Source organism: Saccopteryx bilineata, chromosome 7, assembly GCF_036850765.1.
Source record: "Saccopteryx bilineata isolate mSacBil1 chromosome 7, mSacBil1_pri_phased_curated, whole genome shotgun sequence".
In the NCBI taxonomy this organism is placed as follows: Eukaryota; Metazoa; Chordata; class Mammalia; order Chiroptera; family Emballonuridae; genus Saccopteryx; species Saccopteryx bilineata.
Window position 1 is genome coordinate 87,712,078 of NC_089496.1, and position 23,146 is coordinate 87,735,223.

The 23,146-nt window shown below is 42.5% G+C and overlaps 1 protein-coding gene across 4 annotated transcripts in view; it reads right to left on the bottom strand.

The window, feature by feature from the left end:
* The window catches only part of CWF19L1 (CWF19 like cell cycle control factor 1), a 32,228-nt gene extending 9,308 nt beyond the window's left edge, over nt 1-22,920 (bottom strand). Inside the window, exons 1-10 of one of the 4 annotated variants that reach the window (XM_066239632.1) lie at nt 22,826-22,920; nt 19,010-19,094; nt 17,735-17,813; nt 17,082-17,183; nt 12,330-12,544; nt 7,481-7,599; nt 5,189-5,273; nt 3,099-3,239; nt 1,396-1,510; nt 287-366 (exon numbers count right to left, since the gene is read on the bottom strand). In XM_066239632.1, the coding sequence (XP_066095729.1) occupies nt 287-366; nt 1,396-1,510; nt 3,099-3,239; nt 5,189-5,273; nt 7,481-7,599; nt 12,330-12,544; nt 17,082-17,183; nt 17,735-17,813; nt 19,010-19,094; nt 22,826-22,848 (1,044 nt within the window). In that variant the 5' untranslated portion in view covers nt 22,849-22,920. The remainder of the gene's footprint in view (nt 1-286; nt 367-1,395; nt 1,511-3,098; nt 3,240-5,188; nt 5,274-7,480; nt 7,600-12,329; nt 12,545-17,081; nt 17,184-17,734; nt 17,814-19,009; nt 19,095-22,825) is intronic. The other 3 variants (XM_066239633.1, XM_066239634.1, XM_066239635.1) reach the window with 3 other exon arrangements.
* Nucleotides 22,921-23,146: the final 226 nt, after the last annotated feature.

The following is a 23,146-nucleotide window of genomic DNA, read 5'->3' on the forward strand; positions in this document are numbered from 1 at the left end:
TAATATAAACTGTCAAGAAAAGATACACTCATGGAAACAAAAAGTAGATGAGTGACTGCCAGGGGCTGAGGGTGGAAGTGGGGATTAACTGTAAATGGGCACATGGGATTTTATTGGAGTGATGGACATCGAAAACTGTATTATGTGACGGTTGCACAAGCTGGTGCACTTACTAAAAACTGTTGAATTGTACACTGAAAGCGAGTAAATTTTACAATATGTATACTGACTAAATAAAGTGATAGAAAACAAATATATCTGTAAAAAATGCATGAAAGTAACTTACATGTGTGCCAATGTTGACCACCAAATGCTTCTCCACTTCGGGGCTGGCAAGGCAGAACCAGCAGGGTCCTGGAGGCTGAGCTTCATGTGGAAGAAAGCCACATGTTACTGCGGCCCAAACATCCCAGCATATAACCACCCGTCTGACCTTTACGTCCTGCAAAGACTGGTATGCGGCACTGCCACAATGGGCTGGGCCTGCTGTGCTCCCACTCTGACCCCTACCCTATCACCATTATCAATGAAACTAAATCTCTATGAGAAAAGTGGTGAATTTGTAACCATTCCACAGGTAGGTAATCACAAGTGATAACCACATACTGACTAAAGTGCCATGTAACTGCCAACATACTGCAATGAAAGAACACTGACCTGGGTGTCGGGAGCCCCAACTTTAGTCCCAACCTTGCCCCTAACTAGCCAGATGATTCTGGGCAATAAGTTTTCCCAAGATCAGCTTCTTCATCTTTGAAATGAGGGGTGGATAAAAAGGATCTCAATGAAATAGTCTTAAAGTCTTTTCTACCATTTTGATTATCCTATTATTTTGTGAACCTATATTAGTTTCTGTAGGTTTTTGTTTTGGGGGTTTTTTTTGAGAGAGAAATGAGAACCATCAACTCATAGCTGCAGCACTTTAATTATTCTTTGATTACTTTCTCATTCATGCCTTGAGCAGGGGGCTCCAGCCAAGTCAGCAATCCCTTGGTCAAGCCAGTGACCGTGGGCTCAAGCCAGCGACCTAGGGCTTCAAGCCAGCAACCTTGGGATTATGCTGATGATCCTGCACTCAAGCTGGCGACCTCGGGGTTTCGAAACTGGGACCTCATCATCCCAGGGACAATGCTCTATCCACTGTGCCACCGCCCAGTCTCTAGGCTCTTTAGCTCACATTTATAACATGAATGAAAGAGCTGTTTCCATTGTTTTCATCGGAATAGCCTCAGACCACCTCAAAGTCAGGCCATTTTTGCATTATTTCATTTTTATTACTTGTTCTAATGACTTACTATACAATTTCTATACCAGAAGAGGTTCTCTGAGCAATGCTGCTTCCCCAAAAGACCTGAAATAACAGTTATTGCTCACATCTGGAACCGAGGTACTTACGAGGTTTGCGAGGCTGCTTTGAGTGAGGAGAAGACTTGCTATCTCTGCCTGTAAACGAACGCTTCCTTCCTTGCCTTTCACTTAAGTCAAAGAAAAATTGACAGGCTGACTCCTCCTGGAACAACCAAAGACAGAAGAGTGGATGTTATTAAACCTCTAGACAAGTACCAACCATTCATGTACAAGGGAACACTCCTCCCATGTAATGTCTAGCTTTTCTCCCTGCCCTCTCTGCCTATTCTATTAGGATGACGCTCTAACCAACTGCGCTATCTGGCCAGGGCCCTTTCTGCCTATTCTAGAAAAGATGTCTGGATTCTCAGTCATATTTCTCAGCACTTATAGAAGCTGCCTCAAAATTCATTCCTTTGGAAAGACAAGGTAAAAAACAAGGTAAAGCCTGACTGGGCGGTGGCGCAGTGGATAGAGCACCAGACTGGGATGTGGAAGACCCAGGTTCAAGACTCTGAGGTTTCCAGCTTGAGCACGAACTCATCTGGTTTGAGCAAAAGCTCACCAGCTTGAGCCCAAGGTCGCTGGCTCCAGCAAGGGGTTACTCAGTCTGCTGAAGGCCTAGGGTCAAGGCACATATGAGAAAGCAATCAATGAACAATTAAGGTGTTGCAATGCGCAACGAAAAACTAATGATTGATGCTTCTCATCTCTCCGTTCCTGTCTGTCTGTCCCTGTCTATTCCTCTCTCTGACTCTGACTCTGTAAAAAAAAAAAAAGGTAAAATCCAAGTTATAGAGCAATTCGTTTCTAAAACAACAATATGAACTTATCTGAATTCCTTCCCTTTTTCTCTCAATAGGGCCATAATGTAGCTCTACATTTCATAGGTAAACTCCAATTGAGCTTTAATTAAAAAGATAAGTCTTGGATGGCTTGCTCAGCAGTAGAGTGTCACCCCAGCATGTGGATGTCCCAGGTTCAATCACCAGTCAGGGCACAAAGAAGAAGCTTTTCCAACCCTCCCCCTCCCCTTTCTCTCTCTTTCCTCCTCCTGCGGCCATGGCTTGATTGGTTTGAGTGCATTGGCCCCAGGTGCTGAGGAAGACTGAGAAGCCTACACCTCAGGTACTAAAAATAACTCAGTTGCGAGCATGGTCTGAGATGGGCAGCCTCAGATGGGGGTTGCTAGGTGGATCCCAGCTGGGGTGCATGTGGGAGTCTGTCTATCTCCCCTCCTCTCACTTGGAAAAAGAGAAAACAAAGATAAGAAGGTTGCTCATAAAGAAAAAAAAAGTCTGAGAAAAGTACACTAATTTTTCCCTCATTTGACATTCCTTGCTGTCATGAGAAGGAAAATAGTTTCAGAAAAGTTTGCTATTTAGAAATTTCTTCAGAGTGAATCTTATTTACCTACTAGCACTCATTATAAATCACAGATTACATTGCTACCAAGCAGTTCTTGGATCTTTGCCTGAAAAGTTAATAGAGAATCAAGTTTAGATTAAAAAAAAAAAAAGACTTAAAATATGAAACTGTTAAACCCAAGCCAAAAAAACAAAACAAAATAAAACAAAAAAAATACCCAACACTAAGCTTACTTAAAATTTAAGGCTTTCTAACACCACCATAATCTCTCAGGGAGGAAAAAGGACTAGATTCTAGGGATTAAACTTGTCTTACAAATTAAACTATAACACGTGTAAGAGGCAATCCTGCCCAGAAAATGTCACCTCTCCATCAGAACATACCTCAGGGGCAGGAGGTAGCTTTCCTACAGATGCTTCCTTCCCAGATTGTCTGTAAGGGTTCTCGGTGACATCTGGAGGCTGTTTTACCAGATCTGCTGCATCCATTAGTTTCATGGGAATAATACTGAATGCATAAAGATACTTTGGAAAAAAAACAACATAATAACATTAAGGGAAATACTGTTCATACAAATGTAGTCAATCTATTTTATTGTAAAGATTTCACAGAGGCTTCCGAAACTAAGTAAAATTAAAAGAATAGCAATTGGCCCATCTGTGGCTCAGAGAATACCTAGTAAATCAAATGCCAATTCAGTGATCTCTGCAGGTGCTAAGGGTTGACAAGAAATGAGCAACAAAACCAAGTCCCCACCTTCCAAAATACAACCATCACTACAAAGCCCAGAAAGACCTGCCCCATAACCTTTGAAGACAAACTGCCTTTGTCTTGGAGTCCTGTATCTCTGTGTACTTCGTCAACAGAATCATGGCACTGATATTCTTTTTCTCTAATGAAAACTAAATTGGACACTTAGTGTTACCCTCTGACATTATACGGTTTCTGCTGTACATACTACAAATTTTATTTCTTCTTTTCCAAGTGGGAGGAGGGGAGATAGACAGACTCCCACATGTGCCCCAACTAGAATCCATCTGGCAACCCCATCTGGGGCTGATCCTCTGCCCATCTGGGGCCATGCTCGCAACAGAGTTATTTTTAGTGCCTGAGGCAGAGACTCCAGGGAGCCAACCTCAGCACCTGGGGCAATGCGCTTGAATCAGTTGAACCCTGGCTGTGGGAGGAGAAGGGAGGGGGGGGGTAAGGGGAGAGAGAGAAGGGGGGATGGAGAAAGAGATGATTGCTTTTCCTGTGTGCCCGAACTGGGAATTGAACCCAGGACATCCACATGCCAGGCCAACGCTCTACCACTGAGCCAACTGGCCAGGGCATATGCTATAGATTTTCTTAGGGACTAGGAGCAAATAGGTAAATATTCATATGAATATCAAAAATCTCAGACTAAGTGTGCAGTTGAGAACTTTAGATGAGATATAAATAGTTGCCTAACCTCACTATTAAAAATAGAAATACAACTAATTAACAATTGATACACCATCTTCATCTATCAGAATGACAAAAACTAACAAAAATTTGACACTACCGAATGAGAATGTGGACAGAAAACAAACTCATACACTGCTGGTGGGGGTGTCAAGTGGAACAAAATATTGAAATGAATAATGCTTCCTAAATTTAAAAATGTGCATATTCTTTGACTGAACTATGAGTTGCTTAGGGCTGGGGCTAACACATCCCTGAGAGTAAAACAACAGACTGAAATTACTATGAGCGATATTTGGTCTTTAAAAGGCAGTAAAAAATTTAAAATCTGAACTTGCTAAGAATATCTTGGGCTTACAAGCTTAAGATATTACGAAAAAAATAAAATATGTATTCGCTTATTTTTTGCATGTACATTGCTTATGGTATGTTACAGTGAAATAATCTCCAGATTATTTATTTTCCCACTTGACTGATTGTTCTGATTTTAGCTGTCTCATCCACAATATCCTGCTTTTGGCCCTATGCAATCAAAAATGCGCTCAAGGAATTAAGAAAAATTATATACTTTTCTGGTATATTCTTTCATTCACTGGCACTGTTTTCCAGTACAAAAACAGATTCCAGGTATCGCTCTGATTTCTCAAAGCCAAGGAGGGCTTAGATAAATCCTTGGGAGGATTTTATTATTTCTGCTAAAAAAAAGTTGCTAAAACAAGCCAAGTAAGAGTACCTTCTGAGGGCAAACTCATGAATATTCACAGAGATAACCACATGGATGTGGGAAGAAAGAGACACCATTCATTTGAAATTTTGCTTTTGTTCCACTGGCCTATTTTCCCAAACCCTTCTTTCAAAGCGCCTACAAAGGATCCAAGAAAACCTGAAACTTTCATTACATCTTTACAGAGGAGGCACTGAGGTGCTGGGGCACCGCAGTTGGGGAGCAGATCTGAATGCTAAACTGGAAAAGAGAAACATTGATCAGCAAAGATTGTTAACCTACCCCCAATACGCAAATCTTTACCTTTTTCTTTTCTGGATTTCCAACATTTGCCAGAGCTATGAACCTGGTGGCATGCTGTGCATTTTCCTGCAGAACGATGTGGTTTCTATAATGTATTTGAGCAATAACAGGTTATCAACAACTTTACTTTTGATCTATAATTATAAAATATGTACACTCCACGGGCCATGAAAAGAGTTCTAAGTCCATCATCATCAGTAACATAATCACAGGCGTCACCTGTCTATTTAATAGGATACCTACCTTCCAGGAATGTTAGGGGAAAATAACATCACAGATATGAAAAGCATAAAAACTACAACTTTTGGTTTTAAAAGAGTTATTGAAGAGTTAATAATTGTCCAGAATAGGACATTACATATCAATGGAACCATATAATGTCATCTTTTGTGTCTGGCTTCTTTCATTCAGAATGACGTTTTCAAGGTTTACTCATGTTGCAGCAGGTATCAGTACTCCGTCCCTTTTTCTTCCTGAACAACACTCCATAGTGTGGATATGCGTCTTCTTACTTATCCATTCATCAGATGATAGACATTTGGGGTATTTCCACTTTCTTGGCTATTATGAATAACTATGAATAATGCTGTTATAATCATTTGTGTACACCTTCTGTGTGGACCTATGTTTTCATTTTGCTTGGAACACGAGTAGAATTACTGGGCCACATAGTTACCCTATGCTTAACCTTTTAAGGAAATGCCAAAAAGTTCTGCAAAGCATCTGTACCATTTTACATTCCCACTAGCAAAATATGAAGTTTTCAATTCCTCCAAACTGCCTTGCCAACACTTGTTATTATTTGACTCTTTGATTGCAGTCATCCTAGTGGATGTGAAGTGGTCTTTCCTTGTGGTTTTGATTCGAATTACCCTACGAACCAATGATGTGAGCATCTTTTTAGGTGCATATTAGACACTGGTGTATGTCTTTCAGAGAAATGTGTATTTAGATCCTTAAAAGTTAAATAGGTTTTTAGTTTTTTTTTAAAGGTTGTACATAGTATTTTTTTTAAACTTTATTAATTTTTTAGAGAGAGAGAGGGAGAGAGGAAGAGAGAGGGAGAGAGAGAAGGGGGAGGAGCAGGAAACATCAACTCTCATATGTGCCTTGACCAGGCAAGCCCAGGGTTTTGAACCGGCGACCACAGTGTTCCAGGTCGATGCTTTATCCACTGTGCCACCACAGGTCAGGCCCAAATAGGTTTTGAGCGGCGTGCTCCCATAACCTCTATTTCTAGTGCATGATTTTAGAGAACAAAAATTTCTGGAATGCAGATGGAGCTATAACAGAAAAACGTGTATTAACTATGGCTATATCTTACACTGTGTTACTATGAGGAAAAGGCAGGTTATTTTCTTCTTTTTGCTCAGCTATATTTTGTGAACTTTCAATAATACATATATTACTTTTGTGTAAAAAATTTTTTTATAAATTATTTAAGAGATTATCCATGCTTTATACAATGAAGATAATTCCAAGTTAGCTTTACTTGACTCTATCACTTATAAATCACTGGTTTTCTTTTCTCTGCCATATATCCTTTAAAAACTCCACCTTCAAACTCAAACTAAACAAAATAAAATGATACAAGTTCTTGATCCCCAAATTGAAATACTTCTAAAGTGATTATACTGATATTAAGACTTTATACAAAAGTACAGTTTGACCTGATCAAAACAGGAGTTACTGTATTACATCAGGCTATGATGATTAAACAGGATTGTTACTTCAGACCCTCAAACCTTTAAGGTGCTCTCTATAGTACAATCCCTTCAATTTCAAATTAGGAAACAAACTCAGAGAAGTTCGATGACTGAGTTATTCATTTCTGTGCCTGAGTTAACTAAAAGCAATCAAGATGTTATATGGCTGAACCTGACCAGGCGGTGGCACAGTGGATATAGCATTGGACTGGGATGCAGAGGACCCAGATTCGAGACCCTGAGGTCGCCAGCTTAGGCACGGGCTCACCTGCTTTGAGCAAAGCTCACCAGCTTGAACCCAAGGTTGCTGGCTTCAGCAAGGGGTTACTCGGTCTGCTATAGCCCCAACGTCAAGGTACATAAGAGAAAGCAATCAACGAACAACTAAAGTGCCACAACGAAAAAACTGGTGATTGATGCTTCTCATCTCTCTCTGTTCCTGTCTGTCTGTCCCTATCTGTCCCTCTCTCTTTCTGTCTCTGAAAAAAGAAAAAAAAGATGTTACATGGCTGAAATGAAGATCAGAAGTTAACACAAAAGATCCAAGACAAATTCTTCAAAGTCAGAAAGAATGAATGCTCCTCACCGATACGGAAGCCTCTCGTAGTAGGTCTTTTCCAAAGCAGCAAAATGGTATCTTGGTTTCAAGACTGTGGCAAGACTGGAGACCAATGCAGAGCCACATTTTTTGGTATCCACTTCTCCCTAATAAACAGAAACTCAGTCATCTTAACAGACCTAAGAGTTATCAAAAGTGAAAAGAAATAAGACATTTTGAAATGTTTTTGAGACTTGTATGGTGATACAAATGTGGCAGTAGAATTTGCATAGTAAATTTCAGACTACCCAGTCAGAAAAACCTCAAACATACAAGAGGAACTGGGCTATTAGGAATGCAGAAATCGGAAAAGCTGAAAGCCAGGGATAAAAAGGTAAGTCCTTCATACTAATACCCAAAACAGGATTCATTAAACTTACTAAAATCTCTTTTGGAAAGTAAGCGCTCTCTCTGAAGCCTATAGTCTGTGCTCCTATACTTTGTTATGTACCTATAGTTCTGACAATGCAGATAGTTAGTCAGTGAACAAAACAGAACTTAACACTAGCTTTCAGAGCCCCTCGAACCTAGAGTATCGGTAGGGAGTATTCAAGGACTTCTTTATTGTATGCGGCTTAAGTGTCTGTTTGTCGCCAATAGCTTATTGGTTGCTTGCGTAACTGTACTAGCCAATGGGGTGAAGTTGCCACAGCTGAACGCAAATTGAGCAGGTCAGGGGAAAGGTGAACATTTGTTTGCATTGGCAATCATCTCTTTTACATAAAAACTTCGTCTTAACGTAATTTCTTTTAAGAATGCCTCCTAGAAAATACAGCACTTAAGAGGACAGAAAAGGAGCTAAAGCTGCACAAAAATGGCTTTCTTGACAAAAAGAAACCACTGAGCAGAGAAAGACAAGGCTTGCTTCAGTCGCAGAGCAAATGTGTCTTTCTCGGCAAAATGAGACTGATGAGCATAGAGAAACAAGGCTTGCCTCAGATGCAAGACAAAAAAGCCTGTCTCGACAAAATGAGTCCCTTGAACAAAGGCAGGAGAGAAATGCAAAAAAACGACAGAGTAATGCTGACCGAAACGCAAAAAGGATTAAAACAGTTTCAAACGGAGAAACTTTAATTTTTGAGCATTCCTCTGGTGACATGAATATTAAATGTGAACACTGTCAGTCCTTAAACTTCAAGTTAGAAACTAATCGATTTGACTGTGGCAAGAAAGAAGTTTCTCAATGTTGCAAGTACGGAAACATTGTAGTTCCACTAATTGAGAATTATCCACCACTCTTGAATAAATTATTGACTAATCAGCATCCAAATAGCAAACAGTACATGGATAGCATTCGATCCATTAATAGTTCGTTTGCTTTTGCGTCCATGGGAAACAAACCAATTGACTTGCCTGGACCAGGACTTTATTGCTTTCGACTTCGTGGTTTCCTTCATTGCACTCTACTTTAAGCAGTTAAGCAAGTAGAAGGGGGAAACCCCGTGGGGCACTAAGCAAAGGGGCGTCCTCACCGCCTGCCCTGGGTAATTCAGTTTGAATTAGCAGACACCTTTGCATAAATCATTTTAATTACAATTTATAATATCTAGAACAGCAGTCATTTTGTATGACCGCCGGGATTTCTAGTCATCACATAAGCATGTAATCCTTTATTTTGCTTCAGTTAAGGAAGGTGTGGTTTGTGGAAGGGCACATGTAGCCCTTGTTAAAAAGTTTGTCAAGCCTGACCACACAGTGGCACAGTGGATAAAGCGTCGGACTGGGATGCTGAGGACCCAGGTTCAAGACCCCGACGTTGCCAGCTTGAGCGCAGGCTCATCTGGTTTGAGCAAAAGCTCACCAGCTTGGACCCAAGGTCACTGGCTCGAGCAAAGGGTTACTCGATCTGCTGAAGGCCCGCGGTCAAGGCACATATGAGAAAGCAGTCAATGAACAACTAAGGTGTCACAATGTGCAACGAAAAACTAATGACTGATGCTTCTCATCTCTCCGTTCATGTCTGTCTGTCCCTGTCTATCCCTCTCTCTGACTCTCACTCTGTCTCTGTATAAAAAAATAAAAATAAATAAAAAAATAAAAAAATTCTGACTTAAAAAAAAAAATTTGGCCCTGGCCGGTTGGCTCAGTGGTACAGCGTTGGCCTGGCGTGCAGGAGTCCCAAGTTCGATTCCCGGCCAGGGCCCACAGAAGCGCCCATCTGCTTCTCCACCCCTCCCCTTCTCCTTCCTCTCTCTCTTTCCCTTTCTCTTTCCCTCCCGCAGCTGGGGCTCCATTGGAGCAAAGTTTGCCCAGGCGCTAAGGATGGCTCTGTGGCCTCTGCCTCAGGCACTAGAATGGCTCTGATTGCGGCAGAGCAATGCCCCAGATGGGCAGAGCATCGCCCCCTGGTGGGCATGCCGGGTGGATCCCAGTTGGGCGCATGCAGGAGTCTGTCTGACTTGCCTCCCCGTTTCCAACTTCAGAAAAATACAAAAAAAATTAAAAAAAAAAAAAGTTTGTCAAATTGGGCTTGTCCCCAGTACATTGCTAGCTTCCATTAACAACAAACTATATTATATGAGCTCTCATCCATAATGTTAATTATGACCTCTAAGAGAAGGTTATTAGCTGAAAATCAATTACCAAAGTTAATTTTCCACCAAGTAAAACAAGAATTCTCTTTTGTCTTATGCTTGCCTCCATCAGGTTTCTGCTGAAGGCCAGAGAATTGGCCTCAAGGTTAGCGTGGCATCTTAGGGATTGGTGGACTAGAGTGTTTTCTCTCCTATAAATATCTTGTATGGTTATTTATAAACTTGAATTACAATTATTTTTAGTACCCCCAAAATGAAGGAGCCCCTTTCTTCTCATCCCTCCTTAGAGTGTCATGTATGTCTCGCTCCCTTCCATCATCAGCTTAGCAGTCCTGTGGATCCCCTCTAGTTTGCTGTGTCTTCTCTATGCTGCACTCAGCATTGTCCCCTGTATTTTAGGTGAAGAATAACCTTGGGTTTGTGGAAGGGGCAGAAGACATTGTCTCTTTTCCTTTCAACATCCTTTCTGACAATGCCTGCTAGCTTGCTGGGCCTTTTAGGTCACAGACACACCATGCTAAAATGGCAGCGAGTACTCTACCAGACCCTTTTCTGGATCTTCACTGAAAAATCTGCATCTATCAACTGCTATTTGCCTTTGACTGCATTCTGACATTTCCCTTCACTGAAGCTCACCTGATTTCTACCCCCACACACCACCTTTCCAGATCTTCTTTATGCTTATTTTGACCAATATCTACTGCTCACAAAAATTATGGGACATTTCAAAATGAACATGAAGCAATAAAAAAAAGACGCATTTGATTATTTTTTATTAAATAAGAACATCAGAAAAGCAAATGACGCCTGACCAGGCAGTGGCGCAGTGGATAGAGCGTCAGACTGGGATGCGGAAGACCCAGGTTCGAGACCCCAAGGTCGCCAGCTTGAACACGAGTTCATCTGGTTTGAGTAAAGCTCACCAGCTTAGACCCAAGGTCGCTGGCTTGAGCAAGGGGTTACTCGGTCTGCTGTAGCCCCACAGTCAAGGCACATATGAGAAAGCAATCAATGAACAACTAAAGTGCCACAACGAAAAATTGTTGATTCTCATTTCTCTCCCTTCCTGTCTGTCTGTATCTATCCTTCTCTCTGACTCTCTCTCTGTCTCTGTCAAAAAAGAAAAAAAAAAGGAAAAGCAAAGCAAATGACAATTCAAAGAAAGTTGTTCAATTATGCAAATGAGGTGGAAAACCAACTTTTATTTCATTGGTGAAAATGCACTAAAAAGGCTGAAAGTGGCCCTGGCCGGTTGGCTCAGCGGTAGAGCGTCGGCCTAGCGTGCGGAGGACCCGGGTTCGATTCCCGGCCAGGGCACAGGAGAAGCGCCCATTTGCTTCTCCACCCCTCCGCTGCGCTTTCCTCTCTGTCTCTCTCTTCCCCTCCCGCAGCCAAGGCTCCATTGGAGCAAAGATGGCCCGGGTGCTGGGGATGGCTCTGTGGCCTCTGCCTCAGGCGCTAGAGTGGCTCTGGTTGCAACATGGCGATGCCCAGGATGGGCAGAGCATCGCCCCCTGGTGGGCAGAGCGTCGCCCCTGGTGGGCGTGCCGGGTGGATCCCGGTCGGGCGCATGCGGGAGTCTGTCTGACTGTCTCTCCCTGTTTCCAGCTTCAGAAAAATGAAAAAAAAAAAAAAAAAAAAAGGCTGAAAGTACTGGAGTATCTGCACGTTCTCTAATCCCCTAATTTTTGTGAGCAGTGTAGTATTCCCTGACCCATGACAGCTGTCAGTTACCAACCTGGTATACACCCTCTTCTAGATTGCGCATAAAAACATTAAGTGCTTTGCTGAGCTCCATGCATCCCAACATCAAAGCTTTTACATCAGAGAAGTACCAAGTTTTCAGTATCTCATTTCCTATCTTTAGTCTTTAGTTCACTATCTTTAATCCTATAATGATTCCATCTAAAAAAATATTTTGATCACCAAAACACTATAATCTGGAATGGAAAGGAATAAAATACAACTGCAGAGCTGCCACTTGATGTAAATCTTTTCACTGAAAATTAGTGAGTCCTCAAAACATATTAAGAGGAAGCTTGAGAGAGGGCACCTGAAGCATAAAGAATCATTCATTTATAATTAAGATTTCAGCAATATCAACTCTGAATCAAGCTTTTGTAAGATTGACTTTTGCTTTGTTCAGTTAATATAGCTTTAAGTATACTGAAAAATTTACAAAAAAAATTCTACTGAAATATACTAAGAGCTGAAATACTTAATATAAAGAGAAAAAATAAAAAGCCCAAATTAAGCCAATGTAATTTACTTTAAGAAATTCCAGCTGAACAAGTACTACTCACAGAAGAATTCCCAAAGTTCCCCACATACTTGGGCCAAGGGGTTGTGAGCAAGATATCAACACCCTTAAACTGGGGTGTGGAACAAAGCATTGTTCTCAGGGAAGACACGTCCTTGGGACTGAAACTGTAACCTGGGGCCGGCTCACTCAAGGACTCTGTCCCACTGAGGTACACAATCTGCAGTCCTGAGCTTCCAGTGAAGACGCCTTTCCGACCTGGGTGCAAAGAAAAATGGACAAGTTTTAGTCAAAACTGCCAAATAACATGTCATGGTGGTGACAAGTACCTTTCCTCATGCCACAACTATCTTACCTCCCTGCCTTTCTACACGTCTGAATGCGTGTCAAGTCCTAGAGCCCCCTCTGGCTGCTCGGTCTCTATGTGGCATGGCTACAACACTGGCCAGTCTGTGCACCGCAGGGGCAGACTAATGAAAATGCTGGGAAGCACTGATTAAGAAAAAGACTTTCTGCCTTCCAGAGGAGATGCTACATGGATTAAAAGAAATCCCGACACCTGGACATAGGAAGAGGCAATGAAAAGGAAGAAATAATGGCAGTTCTGAGGAAGGTATAGTGTAGATATGCCTGCATGCAGGCAGCCACTACCTATTGAAGGAAAACAGCTGTTTGGGAAAAATTAGAGACTCCACTCTCTTCTATACTTATTCCTGGCTTGTGCCTTCAAGACCTTGCTGCATCAATTTTCACCTTCCTTTCATCTACTGAGTCTCTTCTCAACTGGCTCTTTCCACTTGGAAATAAGAGTATTAAATACGCTAATTAATATATTAGTATATATATTCAATATATACTAACTAATATAGGCACATACTAATTAATAAACATATATACTAATATAGGAACACCCATACTAACTGATAAAGAAACCTCATCTTCAATTTCAAACTTTTCAAAAGTAGTCCGTCCTAAGTGCTTTACCCCCTAATCAGTTCTTTAGCCCACTGCAACCTAGTTTCCCTCTCCCCCCACTCCCTTAACGGTCACGAATAACCTATGGTTTCTACTCTTAAAACGCTCTTTCAGGGGTCGTCAAACTTTTTATAAAAACCGCCCACTTTTGCAGTGCTGGTCAACCTGGTCCCTGGGTTGGTCCCGTTTTTATAAAAAGATCAAGGACCCCTGAATTAGTCTGATAGTTTGAACTAGAGAATATCTTCACCTCTCCCAACACTCCTAATTACTCTGCCTCCTTCAAGGTGAAGATATATGCCCTCACAAGATACTGTCATCTGCTTGCCTACTGTGGGGCAGCTGTTAGGCTTGCTTGCTGGTTTACCAGCTGCAAGCCCTTTGCCTGATTGGTACAGGAGAGGTTGGCAGTCTATCTAATCTACCATGGCCTATCTAAGGCTATGGGTGCTTGCCCTTGGGGGCATTGTGGATGGCGGATTGCCTGCCTGCCATTGTGAGGGGCCATTCTTGCTGTTTCTTTGCCTGAGCAGCGGTTTTCCCCTGCCTGTGTGCTTGTCTACCATTGTGAGACTTTATTAAATGGAATGGCCCAACGCTTTCTGGCTCCACAGTTTCTTTACCATTGCCTGAATCCAATGTGGACCTGCCTGGCCTTGGCTACCAGCATTATATCTGGCGTAGTAAGCAGGATTCAGAGCAGATTGGTATGGAGCCACCAACAACCTTCAGGGGTGGAATAGAGGAGTGGCTGTTCCCAGTGGCTCTCCTGTTGGAGACTGTTGGCTAGGTGTTTTTTATAATCCTGCAAGAAGAAACCAAGAGCTCTGTGCATGAGACTGCACAAGGTAGAAAGCTCCAGGATGAGCTGCAGACTGAGTGGCAATGGTGGTGTGAACTGGAGCAAATGGTGTGAACTGGAGGAGGCTGACTGGGTTCAAGAGTTGCAGGCTGAGCATCAAAGGCATCTAGAACTGGAGCAGTCTCTGAATAAGGAGATGGGTTTGTGAATTAGTTTGCCCTGGAAGTTGAACATTGGCAGTGACAGCTGTTGGAGAAACAACTGCAGGTTCAGGAGCTTGAGAGTCAGCTTCAGGCCAAGAGCCAGCAGTGGGCTTGGAAGACGGAGCTGCATTCCTGTCTGTGGAGTGGCTCTGAATCACAGGGAGCAGGCGTTTCCGCCTGAGGGGGAAGTTTGACTCTTCTGAGGGGGAAGTTTGAGCTGCAACTGCCATCTGCAGATTCAGAGCCCAGCCACTGGTTGCCAAGAAGGTAAAGACTCAGCAGCCAAGAGTCCCCTCAGGGGCAGCCACAACCTCTTCCCCAGGTAGTGCAGCACTCTGTGGTCTGGCCCTACACCCAGGTAGAGCTGATGGAGTTGGGGGCACAATTCAGGCAGAAACCCCACAGAGCTGCTGGCAGCCTATTTGCTGCAGTTGCAGGACATAAGGGTGAATGGCATCATGCTCCCTGGAACAGGCTGTGAGGGCTGCTGCCTGTGCTGCCACCCCGACTAACAGGAGAAATGGGTCTGTAAAGGTTACCAGAACACAGGTGTGGATTTGATTGCAGCCAGGACAGATAGGGAGAAATTAGATGGCAAGTCAAATAAAGTCTTGTTGGAGCTTTGGTGAAAGCTTGAGTGGGAACAGAGGTTCAGCCACTGAAATGGGAGAAGCGGGAGGCCCTGGCATCTGCCCGGAAAATGGCTGGCGTTCAAGTTCAGCTAAGAGAACTGTCAAGGAAGCACAGGCTTTGAATCTGTTTGATTCTACCAGGCTGTATGAGCTTGGACCTGTAAGAGGTTTGGATGGGGCTTGTGGCAATGAACTTATGGAAAGGTGCTGAGGTCTTAATAAAGAGCTATATGGCTAGTTGCCTGTAATGGACTTTTACTTTGGTAATTTGCACAAATAGCTGGGCTGTCTATCATGGACTGATCTTAGATTGCAACTTGAGACCCTGATGGTGGGGAGCCTTCTGCACCAGAAAGCTGCTCTCACTCCATTGCAGAGACACACCAGGGTCACTTTTTTCAAAGGACACAGCTTTGAACAATATAGGCCCTCCCACCTACCATGGGGTGGGGAGCTAGAGGCGGGTCTGCAGTTAACTCCCTAGGCAGAGTGCTCAGGGAGACATTGTGAAGGGCACCTTTGTAACTGTCATTTTTAGTATGTATGTAATGTACCTATTGTGAGGTGAGCAATCCTAAAGGGGTGGAATGTGGGGCAGCTATGTTAGGCGTATTCGTTGGTTTACCAGCTACAAGCCCTTTGCCTGATTGGTACGTGAGTGTGTGACTGCGCCATGTGTATATGGCCTATCTAAGGCTATGAGTGCTTGCACTCAGGGGGATTGTGAATGGCAGATTACCTGCCTGCCACTGTGAGGGGCCATTCTTGCTGTTTCTTTGCCTGAGAAGTGGTTTTCCCCTGCCTGTGTGTTTGTCCGCCATTGTGAGACATTACTAAATAGAATGACCCACTGCTTTCCAGCTCCACAGTTTCCTTCCCATCTGCCTGAATCCAATCCAATGTGCCTGGCCTTGCCCACCAGCATCATACCTCCCTTCTCATTATATTTCTTGCTTAACAATTTGATCCCCTTCTCAGCTTTGTTTCTCATCATTATGGAACCAGCTCCCCAAAATCTACACTCTTGAAAGCTGACCTCATTTATAAATGCTAGAAAGATCAGCCCTACTCAATGGTGGATGCTGTGCCAGCACTGTGAGCTCCGTATCACATATTCACTAATATTCACTAGGAAGTTCACCGTTTGCTCCTCCTACTGGATCTCAAAATAATCTATTTCACAGAAATAACCCAAATACCAGCTGTTCTTCCCACTCCTGCCACTAAATTCATGATAAAATGACTGCCATAAATATCTACAGCAGTGGTCTTAATCCAAATCTAATAACTACAGTGAGAACTGCCATAAGTTAGGCCCAAGTTAAGAGCTACAAGAGGATTTCAAAATGTATGTCTTACAACTGGTTAAAAACAACAAATAAAAATCTGTCCCGCAATTTTCTGTTTAAAGGGGCTCCATATGATTGCAGCAAGAAAAGACTGCTTACAGGAGGGCCAGATGTAGCGAATCAAATACAGGCCAAGATGGATGACAGTGGGGAGGGAGGGGGAGGGCATTTACAACCAAGAAAATTTAGAGGTTTTCCAAAGAAATGAGACCAAGAAAGAGGAAATGTGAAGAGCAATGGAGTCATTTTAGGGGGGAAAAATGAGCTGAATAATCCAAGACTACAGACTGACAATAGGTGATGAAAAAACAAAATGGCCAGAATTGAGAAAACCACTAAGAGATTCAAGGGGGTGGGAGGGAACAACTTTAACCTGAAATTAAAGAGTGGACCTGGAACCAGAAAAAAGACAGAGTGAAAACCCAAGGATGAGCACTAAAAACTTCAGTTTCCAAAAGCTCAGTGAGCCCTAGAGCTACAGCTGGCTAGGAATCTAATATGTCAGCTATATGTTATATGGTGATACCACATACAGTACACAGATTTTTAAAAACATAGTTTATACCTTAAATACTCTAGATATACACTGTAGTCAAGATAAGTTATTCCTGTTTGGCTGAAAGAGTATGTATTTGGTGTGAGAACACAAGGCAATTGAGGGAGGTGGGACAGACCACAAAGGAAAAAATGCTATAGTTTTAAGGGTATAGACACAGACTTTGGGCAAGAATACCCTGACCCCATTCTCTCAGGCAGTAATGGCAGAAGAATCCAGCCACAAATCTTCTGGGAGACTTTATTATGTTCATTACAACACAAAAAATATCAACTTACCCAGATAAGTAATGTTTTCAGCTAATTCACAGCCATCAGCATCTTGAAAATATTTCACTGTTTCCTGGTTATTGGCACCTAGCACATATGTCTGAATAGGAGCTAGTGAGAGAAACAGACATGACACTTTAGTTACCAGATCTGCTTTTGAACTGGAGAAATGTTTTGCCATAGGAAAAATAATCATAGCAAAAGTAAAGAGTCTGCAATACTACATGTGGAATATGATCACCAGTTAGGATATCCGATACCCAACCTTGTGGCCTGATTATTAAATGGTCGCACTTGGATGATGAAGTGACATCTTAAAGAGGATGGCCAATGTATAATTAGGAAAACACAGACCCTAAAAAGCTGAGTGAAAAAAACCCCACTGATACAAGGAAAGAACACGTGTTTTCATTTATTTAACATCTGCCTACTTAGAAGAAAATGATTTTTCTGGAACTAATTCCAACCAAATTCAAAATGTAAACATTTAGATGCATATACATCCCTCTCAGCTCAATGCAGAGTTCAAAGGAAAATTCTTAAATAACACTTGGAAAAAACAAACCAAAAAAACATACAAACAAATAAAATGGAAAAAAAAAACCTGTGTAGTCTTGAAACTTTGTTAGAAATCATTTGTTAAATAAAAATAATTGCTGTACCTTTTTTGATGCCAGTTTTATATTCTTCCCATTCAGCATCTGGGGTAGAGCCAAAGAAATTTCCTACACACAACAGCAGCTAAAATGAGTTTTTTAAACAGATATGAGATTTTTTTATATCAAATAGTACATAATTGATAGTCACATTATTCAACTATTTATCCTAATAGTCTCAAACCAGGTTTTCTCCTTAATCAATTTGCAGAATTTTAATACATATGTAACTCTTTAGTAACAATTGTATAAATTACTAAATTTTGTCTCACTGACTATCAAATTCAAGTTAGGGATAGGAAGGAGGTCCAGGGAAAGATGGAGAAGTCAACCTTGAAGAATTCCTTGAGAAATACAGGGCATTAAAAAACACATTTCCTGCCCTGGCCGGTTGGCTCAGCGGTAGAGCGTCGGCCTAGCGTGCGGAGGACCCGGGTTCGATTCCCGGCCAGGGCACACAGGAGAAGCGCCCATTTGCTTCTCCACCCCTCCGCCGTGCTTTCCTCTCTGTCTCTCTCTTCCCTTCCCGCAGCCAAGGCTCCATTGGAGCAAAGATGGCCCGGGCGCTGGGGATGGCTCTGTGGCCTCTGCCCCAGGTGCTAGAGTGGCTCTGGTCGCAACATGGCGACGCCCAGGATGAGCAGAGCATCGCCCCCTGGTGGGCAGAGTGTCGCCCCATGGTGGGCGTGCCGGGTGGATCCCGGTCGGGCGCATGTGGGAGTCTGTCTGACTGTCTCTCCCTGTTTCCAGCTTCAGAAAAATGGAAAAAAAAAAAAAAAATTAAAAAAAACAAAAAAAAACCAAACACATTTCCTGCCTGTTGTCTTTACTCAACCTTCAACCCAATGAATATATTATTCCCACCCCTAGAATACTATTCTGTGCTGTAGCAGTTTACAGTCTAGTTGGCAACCACAAATAACACTTAAGGCTCTTTGTTTTGTGAAGCATTTGCTCATGTTATCTGCCTCAATCTACACCACACACTCATGAAATCTGTGCTTCCTGAACCCAGTGGTCAGAATCACTAGATGTTCTGCTAGCCTCTTTTCGCATTTGTGTACAATAATAAAGTAACAGGATTGAAATTAAAAAAGCATAAAAAGGTAAACAGGTCTCCCTTCCCCCGTTTCTCCGCAGCTGCTAAAGTTTCTATGCTCACAAGATATCCAATCTAACAAAAAAGGAGTATATGTTCAATCAAGACATGAATAAAGGAATACAAACTTTATTTTAGTATGTCGACAGTAAAATTAAATTCAGAAAAAGGAAACATCTTACGTCAAAGTTTCCACTTTTCTTCTGAATTGCTCGAACTCTATTGAATAAAACATCAAACTTCCCTTCAACATCTCCACAAGCCAAGCTGCAAACAAAAGATAAACATTACGGCAATTCAGGAAACATGAACAGACCAGCCAGGTCTTCCTGGATCATGCAGATCTATGGTCCAGTCTCTCTCAGGTTACCAGGAAAGTTCAATACAAGCAAACTATTACTGACCACTGGGCAACTTCACCATAGTACTCACCAAGACCTTCAACCCACCATATCTAAAGTTTACCTTATCATTTCCTCCATAATTGGAACAGCTTATCCTCACTTCCCAAGTTTTGTTAATGGGTCTATCACCAACCTGGTCACCAAGAGTCAAAAATCTCCTTTCTAGTCACCAAGTCCCATTGATCCCTTTCTTCAAACATCTTACATATTCATTCTGTCCTTTTTATTTCCACTGTCATTATCTTAGTACAGGGCTTCAATCATCCATTCAACACACACTGAACTCCAACAATATGCTAAGTGCAATATGCCAAGTACGATGCTAAAAACACATTAGCAGTATCAAGAGGAGGAAGACAGTTTAAACTTCAGAGAGTTTCAATCAGGGGAGAGGAAGAGAAGATACTCTGATAGCCATAAATTTATACACGGTTGGGCAAAAGTAGGTTTACAGTTATTTGTATAGAAAACAATGCAATAAATATATAATACAAGAATAAACTATTTCATGTACTCACAACTGTAAACCTACTTTATGGCCAACCCTGTATAAAAAGGGCTACAATAAAAGGTATGTGTAAAGTGCTGTAAGTCAGGGAGGTAGAATGTGGCAAGAGCAAAGGTTCGTAAGGCAGACTGGCCCTAAGTTGTGATGTAACTTGTTCTATCATCTTGTGGGGAAATGGCCTGAGAATGGAATGTTGCCCTGAACAAATATCATTCAATGTGGACTTAGGAACGCCGGGTCCCTGACATGATTATCTGCACAAGAGCTTCTGTACTGTTTGTCATTTCCTATCTTCCCCGAGTATGTGCTTATTTGCACTGGTGTACCAGAGGATGATTACCTCATGTACTGAAGCTTTATGATAAGTAGATAAAGAAGACAAATAAATACAATGAGGACTCACATATCGGGGCTCTCAGTCCTTGAAGCTGAGAGACCCCTAGTCCCACCTTTTCTACATCTTGTGTCTGTGATTTCTTTCAAGTTTTGTGGCGCCTTCCACTTGGAACTGTCCTTGGCAGAGCTGGCCTCTGCATCATCTCATTTCTGAGTTTTTATAATTCTTATTTATATGGTCTTTCCACTTCTCATATCATTTGTTAATGTCTTTTAACTCATCTTGAAACATATTTTTTACTGTTTTGTCATTATATCTTTCTGGTGTGCTTTTATTGTCTGTATCACCAAACATTTTCAAGCTGAGCAGTGACATGAGCATATCTGCTTTAGAGAACTTTTTCCCCATCGATTTGAGAGAGAGAGAGAGAAGCATCAACTCATTGTTGCGCTTAGTTGTTTCCTTTAGTTGTGTACTCACTGACTGCTTGTCATAGGTGCCCTGACCCGGATGGAACCTGTGACCTCCACACGTGAGGGATGATGCTCCACCCACTGTCTCACCAGGCCAGGGCTGAGCATATCTGTTTTAGAAAGATGGTCTGGAACAACTGACTATAGGCAAAATTATCAGTGAAAAGGGCAATGTCAAATGAAGATGGGGAAGAGAGAAACAAAGGGGAATTTTAGAAGCTCTGAACAGAAACTGGAGTGGAGAGTAGGATGGGAAACGAGAAGCAATAGAGGATAGCTGTGAGCGGCTGAGAGTCCTGTGATTAAGGCAGGGGTAGCATGAGAAGTACAATGAATCTGGAATTGGATACAAAGTAGAGAATATACTTACACTTCCTCCAAGGCCTTCTTTTCTTCCTATCATCCAACATAAAGCCAACAGTTTACTGTTCTTTCCCCCAAAACATTAAAAGAACTCCACTGAGTGCAGAACTACTGCCTTCCACAAATCTGGGAAAGCTCTTCCCAGTGATTTCCCCAAGCTTCCCAACAGAAACCTTCCCTACTGTCAGTCTGATCACTCTGCCCCTGCCATTCCTGGGGCTGCTCCTCCTCCTCCTAATAGTCCCAGGCTACCCATCCTGAGTCTAAATTTTTCTTATGCTTCAAATCCTAGCACATCTCTAAAGTGATCCTAATCAGGTAAGAAAGTCACTCTCAAAACTTCAGAAACCCACGTAACATTTCAGAGAAAGCTCTGTAATAATTTATTAAACATTTTTATCTTCTGAACACCACCTCTTCTAGGAAACCCTCCAGTCCCTAACGAACATCAATTCCTGGTGCTCCCACAGGATTCTACAGTTCCTCTATTATAGTAGTTGTCACATGGAATTATAATTATTTCTGGGAGAGCCATGGTTCACTTCGCACATCATAGGACACCTCAAAATTCATCATCTCCTCGTCTGGGCTCTTTCCCAGTATTTCCTAGCCCACTGAAGAAAAAAGAAATCCAGGACCCCAGGAGTGCAGATTCCTTCTTACAACCAAATCATCTCCAAGACTTGATTTTATCTCAATAAACCATGAATCATTGTACTTTTTTTCTGCCATCACCATCTAATCCTAGCTGTCCTCTATTTTGGCTCTAATTCGTTCTCTACATTGCAGCCAGAAGCACTTTCCAAAAGGAAAACTTGATCATGCCATGTTGTTCTTAAACATTTCAATGGCTTTTTATTTTTATTTTTTTAATTTTTAATTATTTTTTACAGAGACAAAGAGAGAGTCAGAGAGAGGGATAGACAGGGACAGACAGGAACTGAGAGAGATAAGAAGCATCAATCATCAGTTTTTCGTTGTGACACCTTAGTTGTTCATTGATTGCTTTCTCATATGTGCCTTGACCGTGGGCCTTCAGCAGACCGAGTAACCCCTTGCTCAAGCCAGCGACCTTGGGTCCAAGCTGGTGAGCTTTGCTCAAACCAGATGAGCCCGCCCTCAAGCTGGCGACCTCGGGGTCTCGAACCTCGGTCTTCCACATCCCAGTCTGATGTTCTATCCACTGCGCCACCGCCAGGTCAGGCTCAACGGCTTTTTATAAGGATAATTATTAATAATTAAGACTCAATCCTCACTCCTGGTATTCCTCACATTAAGCCAAATACTCCTATTATACACCCTCCCAGAACTGTGAACCTTTTCATCTTAACATTGATCACTACCGTAATTTTACATATATTTTTGATTACTCTCTTCACTGTGTCTGCGCAACGCCAAGCACAGTGCCTGGCACACTCCAATTGTTCAATAAATGTTTGTTGAATGAATGGATGAATGGAATTGATCTCTTCACGGTCCCAGCGCCACGCCCCATCCCCCACACCTCCCTCAAACAGTGCTTCAGTGCAGAAATTCTATCCACCCATCCTGTCCATCTCTGCCCAGGGCTCATCAACCCACCCCCGTCCCTAAAAATTCTGGTTAAGTAAATGGAGTGCGGGAGAAAAGAAGGGGAAACGATGTCTCAGAGGCCAGCATTGGCCTAATACGAAAGAAGCCCAACGCTGGGAGCTTCCGCTTCTCTCAGCAAGTGTCTATCTCCAAGATCCCTGCTCGGAAGCGAAACCCGCGGAGGAAAAGAGGCCGGCCTCGGCCTGCCAAAGATGACATCGGAGCAGACAAACTGCCGCCCTGCTCCCACCCCCGCCTTTTCATCCTCCTTTCCGGAGAAAACGCTCCGCAGGCAGACACACGTGCGCACGCACACAGCGGCTTCCGATTCAGTCACTCACAGGCGCAGCGGTTTCTGAGCCATGGATCCAGAAACCTGGGATGGGACCACCACCAAAAAATAGGCCTCCGCAACGCGTTCCTCTGAAAACGCGCCCGTCTCACAATAAGACGTCAGTACATCCCAACCAATGACGGTTCAGTGATCTACGGAAAGCGCGGAGGAACAGAAGCCTCTCGCAGTGATTTCTCCGCAAGGAAGAATTAAAAGAGCAGAGAAGGGGAAATGACAAAAGGCAATCCCATTTTTATTAAAAATTTTTAAATTTATTTATTGATTTTATAGAGAAAGGAAGGAAGAGAAAAACATTGATTTGTGTTCC